General features: G+C 40.4%; 1 protein-coding gene across 1 annotated transcript in view; it reads left to right on the top strand.

Annotated features, from left to right (window-relative positions):
• The window catches only part of LOC138723714 (BEN domain-containing protein 5-like), a 935,765-nt gene that overhangs the window by 734,768 nt on the left and 185,700 nt on the right, over positions 1–15,297 (top strand). Inside the window, exon 8 of the mRNA XM_069863065.1 lies at positions 1,445–1,559. Within this exon, the coding sequence (XP_069719166.1) occupies positions 1,445–1,559 (115 nt within the window). The remainder of the gene's footprint in view (positions 1–1,444; positions 1,560–15,297) is intronic.

The raw sequence follows: 15,297 nt of genomic DNA, 5'->3' as shown, positions 1-15,297 counted from the left end.
CCTTAGGAAATAGACTAAATGAAGCAGTTGTACAGAGTATGAGATTTTGTTCCCATCCTTAACGTATATTTCAGCCAAACTATAAATAAATGTGTTTAAGCTGGCATGTACCTAAGTTTTAGTTTGTTTGTTTTTAAAGGTATTGATTGCATCACAAAAAATCTGGTCTAAAGTCAGGGGGGTTTTAAGTCAACTAGTTAGCCCATGCCATCTCTTCTATGCTGAATTGTTGCTTGTTGTATGTGTTCCCTAGGGCTTTGCCCTGTCCAGCGTTAAACGTTTTTGATGACGGGGTTCCACTCTTCCCCTGGAGAGACAATTCCACAGTCTAATAAAGCTTGCCACTAGTGAAATTTTACTGATGATCAGCCTTAATTTTTCTTTGCTTAATTTTATCCTGCTACTAGAGCACAATGATTGATGTATTCTGGGGAAATTCAGTAAATGGTTCCTGCTTCACAGGATGGACCTTACAATAAAAAGCAAATTGTCATGACCTATCTGTGGGTGTCCTGAGATTACACAGGAACTCAATTTATCTTGACATTCATTCCCTGGAAGCTATTTCTGTCAGTACCAACTCAGTGAAGGAATAAGCAATGAATTAAACTGCCAGACTGCCTGCTTTCTGCCCCAGCACCAGCCTTGGAGCAAGAAGATGTTCAGTCACTCCCTGAGCACAAAGTCCACAGGCAGGAGCTCCTGCAGGCTCTGGTGCTGAGACTGTGCCTGAAAGAAGGTCATTTAGGATGCAGTTTCCCATCACTTGCCTTGATTCCACATTAAAGGAGCTTCACTGAGGAGGTGGAGTTACTCCTAGGTTTTATGAGCCTAAAGTAAGGGAAGAATCTGACCTTACAAATTTTAGTCTATCAACCTCTCTGTTTCCGTATGCCTGGTACACAGTTTATGTAATGCCCCCAGTTTTAGTGAGGCATTTAATACCTCCCTGTACATGCAGATGATCTGAACTCTATGTTCATATATAAAGAGTAGGTCTGAGCACGTGCTCAATCAAATTTGAGGTGCCTCGGCCCAACAAATTGCCACTTCTGAGATAAGCTGCAGTAGATGCCTATTTATTCGTGCTGGGTAAGGTGCTAGGCTTAAACTAGTAGGTTTTACTTCATTTCACCTCTTGGGAGAAGTGTTTTGCTATTGTGGCTCAACTTCTGCTGTGGAAACTTGACTGCCTGACGATGTAGCCATATTGTACTTGCATTGTGAGGATGAACTAAGGTATTTATCCTTAAAGCTCTTATTTGTGGCACTTTTATAAGCACTACATGGTTGTAAATGGTTTGTTCTGTTGGAAGCAGGAGAGGTGTCAGGAACCAAGAGGAATGATCATTCTAATATTTTATATGTGAAATTTCAGATAGATATCTGGAAATCATTGATGTCATAAACCCACATCTTCAAACTCTTCTTTCACTTTTCTCAGGTATAATTGATTTCCTTGTGAGCCAGCATCCTATTGCAAAAGTGCTGAGAGACCACCTGGTTTTCAAGATTGCACCCATGCTCAATCCCGATGGAGTATACTTAGGAAATTACAGGTAGGGTGTGGAGCATGAATCTGTGTGCTGTTATATCTACCTTCTACATCCTGCACTGTTTTGTCACTGAATCTTACATGGCTTATTTCAATTCATTCTTCTTAAACTAGAGGTTCTCCAGTGGCTGTGTGTTTCCTGAAGTTCCCATTGACAATTGCTTGTTTCAGGAGGTAGAGGGCAACTCTCCAAGACAGCAGGGTATCTGTTCTGCAAGCCTCCTCTAGGTGTGGGAGTTAAAGTCAGTTTATAGTCAGACCTTAGCTGTGTTTCATAAATGCATTCATTATCCTGCTTATCAGCCTCTGTGTAAATGTGTCAGTCAATCATAGTTTCCTTCAGCTACCCAGATTATCCATTAAAGTCACAGATTTCAGTCTATTATTGTACTGTAATAGATAGGGATACATGGAATGGAACAGAATAATTAGTCCACCCTATGCTAATTTTGTTTCATTTTAGTATTTGAATTACTACTTTACCACCTCCTCTGTTGAGAATGTATTCTGATAATCTTTTGTTTTCCCTAAAATTGTTTACTGTTAATGCATTTATTTACAAAATAAATGTGCTGCTGGAGGTGATAATGAAAAGCAGTTGATTAGTTGATGATTTGTTTGTGGGGGCAATTACATGTGTTACATAGTTCTCTGGAGCAGCCCCTGAGAAATGTAATATACTGTATGTGGTTTCACTTACAGCGCAAGACTAAATAACACAATACACTGTAACCAGGCCACCTTGAGCTTTGATTTAATTAGTTATTCCATTGCTAAGCAGAGTAAAAGTGGGTTACTGTGTGAATGAGGAGACCACTGAGGAAGAAGCTAGAGGTTGCAGAAAATAGTGCTGCTAGCCCTGTTCTTTCTGATATGTGCTTCCTAACCTTCCTGTGCTTGCTGGTTACTAAACAGAAATAGCAGGGAATTGCACGGATGCAATTTCAGCAGTGCTTATATACATGTTTTATAAGTGAAATTTCTGAAGATACATGGCCTCCTTTCAGCCACGCGGTTACTCCCTCACCTCTTGGCAAATCAATATTGCAGTCGTGGCATCTGACAGCATTAGGAATTTATAATGCTTATGTCACCTTACAGGAAAAAAAAGCCAAAATGGCTCTCGTAGCTGACGCTACAGTGCCAGATGCACTTCCAGGTACCCTGCACGTGGGAAGTTCCTGATGCAATTAAGTAGCTTTTGTTTTGCCCCATAAATTCATTTGCCCTTGTAGGTTTTTCCCCTGTGCTATTATTTATGCTTTTTGAGAGGCATGCAGCTTTATAGACATCTATATGGCTCATAACTTAAAAAGGCTTTGGGGGAATCCAGGTACTATGAAAGAGCATGTGAATTCATTTGGAATTGCTGAGCCTGATGGTACACTATTGTTTTAGCTTTTTGTGATATGCAGAATTTTCAGCCCTCCCGAACTAAAGAAACCTTTAACGAGGTGGTTTGAAAAGCATTTGATTTTCTTGCAATTCTTCACTTTATTTACAAAAGGCCTAATGTAACTAATAACTTAAAAATGAGGGTAATAAGCAAAATGCTACCTATTATCTTGAGAAGAATATTAAAAAGCCTGGTAAAGTGCCGGCCTTGTAGTTAACTAGTGCTGAGTGAATAATTTACAGCAAACACTTTATTCCCTTCTCAAATGAAATCCACAAGCACATCACAATTTATTTGCTTGAATTTACTGGATGAATTTTTAAAAAACCTCTAAGGAGCAATTGCTAGTTTTTGAAAATTTAACTCTGAAGTTTCTCTGTGATTGGCTAGATAAGGCTAGATAAGTCTGTTTCATCTCTTTTGGTCTTTTCCAGATTAGCACATAAATAGGACTTTCAGAAGCCTTCCAAGTAGTAGTAGGGTGTAGCACATATCTATTGGCTGGGGACAATCTCTCTGCTTTTTCAAACAAGATCTGTGGGGCCATACGCAGCAAGAGCAGTTTTAGGCATTTGAACTTCTGCTCCCTGTTATCTCCCTCTTTCTCAAAGCAGTAGCCAGTGACTGTTTCTTTGGTTCATTGAAGGTTCCCATTCAGAGCTACGCAAGCTAAGATGATGAAACGGGTAATTAAACCTCATGCTTGAGTTTGTAAATTGATCTCCTGCCAGTGTGAGAGAGATTTTTTTTTTTACCCCACCAGTACACAACTTTGTACCATTGGCAAAGTATACTGTCAGATGCACTTCACTGAAATCCCAAGCGCAATGAAGACCATTAAAAGCCTGAGTATGTCAGCAGTTCTCATAGAAGGGATATCCTAGTTTTCCTGTGATCAAAGAGGAACTAACCACTCATTTAGCCAGGATGGTAAGGTGACAGCTGGTTGATGGGATTTTCTTCAGTGTCATGTTTGGAGATGTGGGACTTTCATCGAGTGTGTGGGTTCTGTGCTCTTCTCCAAAATCCTTGTCCCTATGTTTTGAGTGCTTGTGAACAGAGGTTTAGGAGTTTAAGCCAAGACTGCAAAAATAATGCCAAAAATTGCCTACAGGCTGTTGCTCATTCTCAAGAGAACAGACCAAGTGGGTTGTGACTCTAAAGGGACTTTCTTGTGGTGAAATGTTTATAACTGGCAACAAGTGAGTTTAATATCAGAGCTATAAAAGCACAAGTGCTCACAGCACAGAAACGTCTGGGAGGAAGGCTGCTTATATGTTGCATGTACTTTCAGGCAGCTCTAAAAGAAATGGTCATGGAAATGAACAACAATGCTCAGTGTATCAGAATGCATGGAAACAGGGTGCTAAACTTTACTGATTTATTCAAGTATATGCAAGAATATTTAAGAAAGAAATTTAAGAAGTGTATATGTGGACCCGTACAGTTAGAAAGGAAAAAACAAGGTGCCTTATGTAACCTTAGGCAGTGGTTCAGCATCTCCTCTAATTTTGAGAGTTTGTAAGGTATAGACACAATTTTAAAAAGTATTTTTTAAAACTAAATGGAAAAGGTTGCAATTTAATTGTAAATCTTTTAATAGGAAGTGACCCAGTACAGTTCTATATCTTAATAGCTGTTACTTTGGTACATAAACAAAGAGAGCTGGTGAAAGTACTACTAGACTTAATTTTCAGTCAACTGCTAGCTGACTGTTTAGAAATCAGAACATTTAACTTTTGCCTTCTGTTGTTTCTTTCTGAAAAGAGCTGAAAAATGAAAAATCACAGGCAAACCACACTACAATATATCAGAGTTGGCTGGTTACAAGTGTCAGAGGGGTTAGGCACAGAGAAGTCAAGCCTCCAGAGTGCAAATTCACCTTCAAGCTCAGGTATTGAAGGGTTAATTGGGATTCCTCCTGTTTGCAATGCTTGCTCTTGTTTGTGGGTTTGCTAGCATCATACCCTTCTCTGAAGATGACTACTACACTACGCTCTCTCTTCAGTGGAAAAAACCCCCCTCCATAGTATTTTTATTGCTACATAAGTACACTCAGTTATTTCGAACATGCAGGATAATGGTAAGTATCTGCTATTTACTGTAGCCAAGGATCTAGAGTGTCTCCAAAAACAGGAACACAGGCTTCATCCCTTTATTGAAGTTTTCAAAGCCTGAAAGTTCTGTACTTGTAGTGTAACTGGCTTTGCAGTTACAGTGTGTAGAATATACCATGCTACATGGCCTTGGTAATTAATTTGTCTAAGAAGATGCCCCTGATTGACCTAGGTAAACTAATGGGTGTTCAGCATTATTTGCCCTCTGTTCTGCCTGGTAACTTGTCCTCAGTTCTCACCTGAATTGAGAGACCCTTTTTGCTGGGGATGGTGCATGACTTGGTTTTCAGCTTCGTGAAAGAAAATGGCAAAAGATAAAAATATTTGTGATTTTCTCCATAATACTAATCTCAACCTCTATGATGGATTAAACCGTTAGACAGTTTTAGGAAGAAAAGGAAAAGTAGTGCAGAGATGAGAGATTTCTTGACTTTTTTCCCTCTGTTTGTGGTATAGCCTTATCATCTTCTGAACTTATTACCATCCCCAGGGAGGTGGGGTTAGACTAAGAGAAAAAATGTGTTCTTGATTTAAAAGTCGTGCATCCCCAGGCTTGGCCTGAACTTTCCTTTATCGAGAGCTTGTTCTTAAACTGGCATTCTGCAGCTGAATGCTGAAATGTGTCCCTGCAGGCAAGATGACTGTACCACACTGTCTTAGATTATTTCCAGTTTGTCAGGCTCACCTTCCAGAGATGAAACCCTATACAGGCACCAAAAGGAATGTGTTTCTTAGTCTGAACAACTCTTCACTGAGGTATCCCTGAAATATCCTGACCGTTTTCTAAAGGCTTTGTTGCATGACCCGGTGAGTTTTCCTGTTACTTGCCATTTCTGCATTGCCTTCAGCTGGCTAACCACAACAACATCAGCCTTCAGTAAATTAAAGCTGTTAATTAGCTGAAATGTTCTGAACTAACGCCACTACAATACCATTCTTAATATTCTACCCTGATTGTAGGAACTGCAGGAATTTGTGTGAATGAGGAGAAGGCGGCACACACTGATTCCTATCTTTTATTGTTTCACCGTCAGCCACAGTATTTTTTGAAGTCAACCCATTTCATACTGCTTGCTTGAGTGAGGGTTTAGCACTCTGGCAAGCTGTTAACAACTGTATCTTGGATTGCATCTGAAGAACCATGGCCAGCAGGTCAAAGGATGTGATTTTGCCCCTCACCTCCTCTTTGGTAATGCCTCACATAGAGTACCGAGTTCAGCTCCAGGTCCCTCAACAAAGGAAAAGGCAAGGACCTCAGCAGGTCCTGAAAATGGCCATAAAAATGGTCAGAGAGATGGAACACCTCTCCTATGAAGACAGGCTGTGAGAGTTGGTGATGTTCAGCTTGGAAAAGAGAAGGCTCCATAGAGACCTTATTGCAGCCTTTCAGTACTTAAAGGGGGCTTGTAAGAAACATGGGGACAAACTCTTTAGCAAGGTCTGTTGCGATAGGACAAGGGGTAATGGTTTTAAACTAAAAGATGTTGGATTTAGACCAGATATGAAAGAATTTTTTTACTACGAGGATGTTGAAACACTGGAAGGGGTTGCCCAAAGAGGTGGGAGATGCTTCATCCCTGGAGACATTCAAGGTCAGGGTGGACGGGGCTCTGGGCAACTTGATCTAGTGGAAGATTTCCTGGCTTATTGCAGGGGTGTTAGGTTAGAGAACCTTTAAATGTCCAAACTGTTCTATGATAAAGCAACTTGAACAGAAAGAAAGCCAGTCATACCCAGATTCACCATAAACGGTGTCAGAGTCCACAATACAAGGAAAGCTCTGCTGGGACCACATGTTTTGGGCAAATGGTATATTTTGACCCCAGAAATGTAATTTCGTAAGGGCTGAAATGCATTGTGGAAGTGAGTTGAATTTGATAAATTGTTTCAAGTGAAAAAGGGAGTTGGGATGTTTAAGAAACATTAATTCATATCAGTAAAGGACAATCTTCTCTTGTTTTGTTTTAATGGCACGATTTGTTTATAAACTGTTTTTTCTTAAGATCCATTTTGAAGAGTCTCAAATACAAATAGAAAACAAGGCTTTGGATCAGATTAAATATTTCAGACTTATTCTGAGTAAATTTTTGTTGACTTTTTTCTGTGACTCTAGAAATAGTTGAAAGTTCAATATTTGTGTTCATATTTAAATGATGAGGAGTCTTTTGACAGTAAAAGCATATGTGCCCTTTTTCCAAATTATTTTAGGTCTAAATCAAAGCTATGTGTTGCAACACTGAGGAATGCTGATTTTGGTCTCTGATAGTATTATTTTCAGGGATATACCTATACCTGCATTCACACAGATGTATATGTATATTCACAGTGACTGTATATATTGTGTGGTTCTTACTATCACTTGTCCAGTTGTGAGACATAGCTGTCATTTACATAATATATCTTGATTGCTTTTCACCTGTTTTTCTGATGGGGGAAGTTTTTTTTCTTATCTTCATTTAATGCATATGAAATTCATGCATTGCCTTGAATTGGAAAACAGCGTATCTATCTCAGATGACAAGATGAAGCTCTCAGTGGAGTTTATTTTTCCTAATTAGGTGTTTGTCATTGTGTATTCTATATAACAATGTATAAGTAAACAATCATGGACCTTTTGAATAAATTTATTGTTTTTATTTATGTTACTCGGCATAAAAATTCTATAATTACTAGGTACAGCCACAATATAACTGGTATTTAATGCCAATTACTTTTTGTTACCATAGAAATGAGTCCTAAGTAGTTACCTATAATTTCTCATTCCCAAACCTCACACATGTTGTATTGCAGTATTACCATAGTAATTGCCTATTAGTCATCATAAAATAAGCAGTTACCCGGAAGATATCAGGATAGTGTGAAATTTCTCATCTCCTTCAAATCTTGCAGCACATGCTGCTTCTCGTCTTCCTTTAGTGGGATTTTTGCCTGAATGACAAGAATGTCCATTGTACATTAACCCAAGGGAAGAAGGGATGTGATTGAGAGAGAATTGCACTCTAAAAATACACCAAGTCAGGAAAAATAAGTTCCAGCCCCGAAAACATAGAACTATTTCTTATTATTTAAAAATGGGAATTTTTCAGTCCTATGAAATAGAGATTTGTTCCTTGCTACGAATTTCCTATTTATTTTTTTCCAATTCAGTTGTGACCAAAGCACAAGCATCCTTGGGGGGGTCTATGGGAGCAGCTGTGCTGTTCTCAGTGCAGGTGGACATTGGCATTTTCCTTGTAAGAGCAGGAGGTGCTCATAAGGTTTTTTCCCCCATGTAGTTTCTTAGCCTCTACAGATTTTTATTTCAGACACATCCACTGAACTCAGGGGATTTCTGTCTGCTCAGTGGATGTGTCTTCCTAGTATTTGTCCAGTTTGCCTTCAGATGGAAAGTATTAGTGCTCTCAGTCTTCTCTGGTCCGAAGCCGTTCAGGTCGTGCCCCAGCCCATTACCCACTTCAGCCTGTTATGAGCTTCATGGACTTCTCCTCAATGACCCTCCTTGTACCCTGTTTGTCATCTTAATTTAGATTGCATGTTATTCAGGTCATTGAGTCTCTCTGTGCCTTCCTAAATCACACTTGGTATCAGCTGGGGGTTGTGGCTCATGTGGAAGTAAATGATGTTCCCATCACAGCTGGGAGTACAGGAAGGCAGACTAAAGGTGCCATGCAAGTTGCTGACCTGGTGTTGGAATGGTGGCAACCAAGCTGTTCTCTTTTCCTCCGTTAACATTTTCAAAATTGGAAATCCAAAGTGCTTTTCCAATGTTTTAGTGTATTTTGACAGCCAGTTAGGTTAAAAATACAGTTGCAGCCATCCCTGATAATGGGCAAACCCCAAACACAGACACCTGCCACTGTGAGGTAAAGACATTGTCCTTGTATTGCCTTCTGTGTGGCTGGGGAAGAGGGAGAGGCATGGCAGAAGATTTCTCCTTCTCCAGTTCTTGTTTGGCATTGAGGACAGGTCAGGAATACTATGTTCTGATTTCCTTCCATGTTCTGTATTTGTTTGTGCGTGTTTTGGACCTCAAAGCTCACGCAGTGTGCCAGGTTGGGGACCTGGAAAGCAAAGTCCAGGATGGATCAGCAACTGTGACACAGGTGTGTTCTGTGCAGCAGTATGGGAAAGACTAGGGAGGCAAGCAAGCACCGGAGGTTTTTTCTGGCCCTTACATCCATCTGGCTCATAACACTGCCATTCCTTTCCTGCCTGGAAGTTTTCTTTCCATTGTGGACTTGATTGCCCAGAGAGAACTGTGCATATAAGACAGTTACAGTGCTGGCTGTTTTGCTCACCATTACTTAAAAAAAAATTCCTTGTAAAAATAAATATGTCATCCTTTATCTTAAAACAAATACTAGGTTTGCAAAAGGGTTCCTATCTACTGCCATTGAAAATGCTCTTTATATTGATGCAGTAACTGCTCATTTAAACCATATTACAGCTCCTGAGTACTTTTCAGTTGCTATTGATGTGACAAATTCTCTTGCACAGAGGACTGCACCAATCAATAGAGTCACTATATGTGCTTTAACAACAAAGCCACATGCCTTGGGGTTCCAGTTGAATCTGAACCTTTTAGTAGCATTAAATAAAGCTATAGTTATTTTGCTTTTGGTGAAAGAAAAAAAAAATCTGAACCCAATCTAATTTAATACAACTTGTTGGAAGGGATTGAAGGCAGCATTATAGGCCATTTTCACATGTGATGAATACATAACTAGTGTCAGAGCTGCTATTTTGTTGTTGTAAGCGAACCCTTCTCTTTTAGTTAGATTGATCTGGGACTAGAGAGTAGCCTTTCATTTTTAGATGAGCATGGAGAGAAGTCATAATGAGAAGTATTGAAATCATAGCTTTTTTTATATCTGCCATTATTGCACTGAGAATGAGACACGACGTCCTTAAAGAGACAGGGCTATTTATTTTCCATTTAAATAGCACCATTTGTGATTATTACCTTTGAGCCTTTATGCAGAGAATAAGCACCTAACTCATGAATCCCAGCCAAGTGAATCAAAGTTTTGTACTTAAGTGCCATTTATGTCTGTGAGTTGCTGTTGGACCCATTCTTGACCTTCACTGGCTTTACTTTTTGTATGTTTTTGTCTTCTAAAATGTATTTGTAATTAATAAGGGTATTAATGTCAATTTGATTGAGATGTGTGTTACTTTTCCTCCACTCCTCAATAGCTAATCTTAGGTCTGAATAATCCCATCTCCATTTCTTGGCATTACTTGCAGTTAAGTACCTAAACATGTTGGGCTTTCTTCTCCCCCCTCCCCCTTTTTGAGCTACCTTGTGTCTCTGGTGATTTGACTTCTTAGTCATAGCAGTGAGAAAAGCAACAAATACTCCAGTGGTTGCTTTAGTTTTGTGGTTTGCTTTTTTTCTTTTTTTTTTTTTTTGTGGTTTTCATTTTTTGGGGGGGGTGGGGTTCTTTTTTTTTTTTTTAATTCTGCAAATGACTTGCAGTAAACTTCAGCCAATTTGCTGTAGATCTTTGTTTTGGTTTACCCATCTGCAATTTAGGAATAATTAGGTGTCATGTATCTACAATTAGCTGTGAAGCTACATTTATTAATGTGTGTAAAAAAAAACCAACAACAAAAAAAAACCAAACCACGTTGCGTTCCTTGGCTTTGAGGCACTAGGTAGGTATCAAGCAGGATTGTTTAGAAAAATGATATCTTTAAATACACCCATGTAATTAAAGCGGTACTTTATTGTTTGTTTTTCAAGTGAGAGAAGAGAGAAACATGCTGAGTTGGTCTCTGTCTATTGTCGTAATGAGCTGAGCTCTGCTTCTCAAACAGCAGTTGCCAGGCCACAATCCACAGCATTTAGGAGCTGATAGGAAAGACTGGAGGGCTGCTTCAAAAAGGCTATTTGCCAGACACAGGAAATTATGGCTGTGATGCCACCCAAGAAATATGCGATGTATTTACAAGTGCTGCCTACTGGTACAGTTTATTGAGCTATTTCCAGAGATAGGTGCAAGACCTGCCTTTAACTGGCTTTTTTCTTCGGTGTTTATCAGGCAGCTGCCTGCTTACAAGGTACGTATTGTTAGCTTTTAGCATGTTGCACCTAGGTGCAAATGCAGCAAAGCAATCCTTCCACCCTAGCAGTTGCCATAAGGATGCTGCACCAAAGAGCCTTGAAAGAGAGCAAGTTTCAGCACAGTAGCAATGTACAGGTGAGGTGTCCATGGGGAACTTCTCCTAGGAGGAGATCATCCGTGGTATGGAAACTGTTAGCTGTCAGCCTGGTGATGATCCAGCTTCCATTTCCTTTGTTTCCTGCCTTCCCCCAAACGAAATTAATGATAGTGTTGCTTTGCTGAAGGTCTAGTTCACAGGGCAGTGCCCAAGAGTGTCTTTTGCAATGAAAACTGTGACTCGGGAGCATGCTTTGATTCTCTGGGCTTTCCTCCCCTTGTTTCCTTGCCTGTTGTTTTGCTTTCCCTCCTCAGCACAATTACTGGCCCAACCAAAAGGTGTGGTTCCTTGCAGAAATCAAGAGCAGCAGAAGCTTAGTGCTGCTTTTATCTGCATTACGTTTGCCTGGCCAGCAGCATCGAGTTGAGATATTGACTCATTTGGGAGAAAATCCCAGAAGGTGAAACGTTGATGAGGTTTAGCTCAGCTCTAGCCTCTATTTTTCTGTCCTGGGAAGCAAAAGCTGCATCCAGCTCCGTAGACACCCAGGCAATTGAGGCTATAAACAGGGAATCGGGCTGCCCTTGTAGCATCAGTTATTGAGTGGGACTGTTGCCTAATTAACTCCTCCATTTTTCCCTCACTTTGAGAGTTACTTTGGAATAGATTTCGCCTGGTTACTGTGGAGTTACTGTAGTACTTGGCAGTACTGTCCTGGCTGTCAAGGAGGACCAAAACCCTCCTTTCTGTTGGGGACAGAGCAAGGTTACTTTTGTATTTTAGTCTTATAGGTTACATTGGAGTGCTGATTCATGCCAGCAGCGTTTGTTTCTGGAACAGTTAGGTGAAAAAAGTAAACTATAAGTCAAGATATTTTCCTTAACTGTAGAAATAATCAAATAGAGGTCAAAATCTCCCTTAATGAGAGCACCTATTGTTCACCAGCTGTCAGGGAAGGCAGCTGAAGGATTAATTCTTTATGAAGAGCTTTCTGGGCAGACATCCTGGGATTTTCTGATGTTGCATATGTTTACACAAGATCACCAGCAACCACTGATCACTCTCAAGGTTTCTGCAAGAATCCCCTTCCACGTAGTCAAGTTTTATCACATTATACAAGTCAGGGATTCTGTACTTGCCTTCAGTTCACCAGGGAAGGATTTATCAACTATCAACAGAAAAGTCCTGTCTTCATGTTTCAACTGCCACTGTGTACAAGGGGATGGGGAAATCCCAACCAAATTATTAGAAAAACAATAACAGCCTAAGAGAATGTTTATTTAGGTTGCTTTTTTGTCGTTTTCTTTTCCTTGATGACAGCTGTTCTTTTCTTTCTTTCTTTCTGTTTTTGTTTTTTTTAAATTGCAGCACTTAAAGTGATGGCAGCTTGCTGTATAATTTATAATATTAGTCCTAAGGGCTGTGTTGTGTAACATGAAAACAATCCTGAGACAGATCTAAATGATAAACATCCATTATCTAAAACAATATTGTATTAATAAGACAATATTAAATAATTTGAGGATGTGCATCCCTTTTGTAAAGGTAGTGTAAAGTAGAGTGTTAAGGTAGACACCTGCCCAAAACTTCCACTCACATATCTTGATCAGCACACCAGCTCCCAGACACCGATAATCTCTTGGTGATGTAGAAAAGCCCACTTTCACTCTTTGCAGTAAACTGTCTCTAAGTTTGTCAGAGTTGTGTTGTTTCCTTTTCTTTGTTTGGAGGAGAAACCTTTTTGTCTGTGGTTAATTTTCATAGGTGAAGTATGACAAACCAAGCATGGATGAGCATTGAATCTCAGGAATCTGCAAGGTGTTGAGCTCTTGAAAAATAGTTCTGGTGCTCCTTTGAAAATTTAGGTTGTGGCTATAAAGGAAATTTTTTACTTAGCTACTACTACACAAGCCTTTTCTGCCGAGGCAGAGAGAGATTAGAGATTTCTGTTTCACAGCTGCTTTAAGCTAAGCGTGTGCTGGTACCCAAAGGGGCAGTTAGGTTCTGGTTTCCCTCCTGGCTATGCCTCCCTGCCATCTCCTTCCTGCCAGGATTGGTGTTGGCAGTATTGTGAGCCAGAAAAGGACCAATCTGAAAAAAAAACCAGCCTGACAAAACACTTCTCATCTGGCTCCCTACGCATCCAGAAAAATGGGACCAAGACAGTAAGGAGGAAGGAGCAGAGAAGGATCCATGTTTAGTGACATCTTGGGCGTAGATGGGGTTAAAGCAAGTTTGAAGTCAGAGCCCGAGATCTAGGTGATCGTTGTACAGTTATACAGGTGAACTTAGAAACGAGAGACAAAGGTAGCCACTGATTTCTTGGATGGTTGTTGGTGTGTTCAAATGTAACTATGCCTGCATGATTTCTTTCTTAGGATTATTCTTCACTAACAGCAGCAAATGCGATTTTTATACTACCTGGTAACAAGTTGAGTGGCTTGACATGTCCATTCAGGAAAACAGGGACTGTATGTTGTCAGGGGCTGGAAATGAGCTGTTTCCATGCAACTGTTATACCCCATTACATACACACAGCAAAAAACTGTCCACAAAATCCTTTTCTCCCTCTACTCCCTGTAAGCAGAGAAGCCATCATAGCTGTGCTGACATGGCAGAGGGAGCAATTAATCTCATAACAGATTACTTCTCTGCTGCCCCTGGCACCAGGCAGAGGGGGAATGTCAGGGCAGTATGGGAGGAGGCAGATGTGACAGCTGATTGACACCTAATGGCTTTGCCAGGGTGGTGCCTAAAAGCTGGAGGAAGAGTACTCTGCTAACGTGGAGGGGTTGGGATCAGAAAAGGGATGTCACGTTACTGGACACACAGTGTTGAGCCACAAAAACATTAGCCATCTCTGTCTGTGTTAGTGGGACAGGTATTCTGCCTCTTCTTCCCCTCCCAGACTGGAAAGGATGTATATTAATAGAAGTATATGCGACTTAACGTGCAGCTACTCGGTGTTAACCTAGGTCTCCAGGGAAGAGAAGTGCTTATTTCAAGTTGCGCAGATCATAAACCTGCTGCCATGTGTGGTGTGTGTGCTCTGAATACTAATGCTCCCTTTCCTTTTTCTTTACTGACACGGCCATTGAGCTGATGAATTGTATAGATTATACAATGATAATGGATGGGGAAGAGGAATTTCATCTGTCTCTTTAACCAAAATATGATCAGTAAATCCTGCCTGTTTGCAGAGAACAGCTGGATTTCTAATAACACCGGAATGTTGCTGGGGGAGGGGTAGCTGCCCCCTCCCTTTCATTGCTGCCATTCAGACATCCAAATGCTTGCAAAAAGACTGGAGTTTTCCAAAACCCTGAGGCTAATGCAGCAGTTACCCTGGGAGCCTGCCAGCTCTATTGGATCTAGGAAAAGCCTGAAACCCTCTGTGGTGTCTCTGCACTATGCCTGGGGAAAGAAAGGGAGGAAGGGCCTTGCATTTGATTCTCAAAGTAACAGCTGTGTGGAAGAATGGTTTTATTTCTTGTAAACAAGACCAGTCTCTATTCACAGAGTGGGCTGAGCTTGTGATCTGATCCTGTGCAAAGCAGTGAGTGAGCTGCATTGTTAGGAGGGCTTATGGGAAGGTTGTGTGTTAAATCTTGAGATTTAAGAATCTCAAGAACTGAAAGAAGGATGTCACAGAAGTGCACAAAGCTCAGACTGGTCGTATTTTGTATTACTAACAATAATTTTTGTATATTAATTTGAAATTAAATAGGTTAGTAAGGAAGCCTGAATGTTCAGGTGAATGTTAATGCATTGACATTGTAATGTTGACCAGAAGCCACAATCCTGTTCTGCTAGGTGCTGTACAGGTATATCATAAGTGATCCTCACTTTCCCAAAGTGCTTTCAGGGCTGAAAGAGTGTGGCACAGCAGGTGGACAAGGCAATCAAGCAAGCTGTTATAGCAGAGGAAGACAGAGTACTAAGTATAATAAGATGAATAGTGGAAAGTTTTTTTCCTTTTTTATGTGTCTGCCCCCCACCGCCGCTTGGTGGCAGGAAACACAATAGCTAACTATACAATCAGGCTGAATAACCTTCACCAACTG

This window comes from Phaenicophaeus curvirostris, chromosome 8 (assembly GCF_032191515.1).
Source record: "Phaenicophaeus curvirostris isolate KB17595 chromosome 8, BPBGC_Pcur_1.0, whole genome shotgun sequence".
Classification (NCBI taxonomy): Eukaryota; Metazoa; Chordata; class Aves; order Cuculiformes; family Cuculidae; genus Phaenicophaeus; species Phaenicophaeus curvirostris.
The sequence above is the reverse complement of the archived record's forward strand: the minus strand, read 5'-3'. Positions and strand labels throughout refer to the sequence as shown.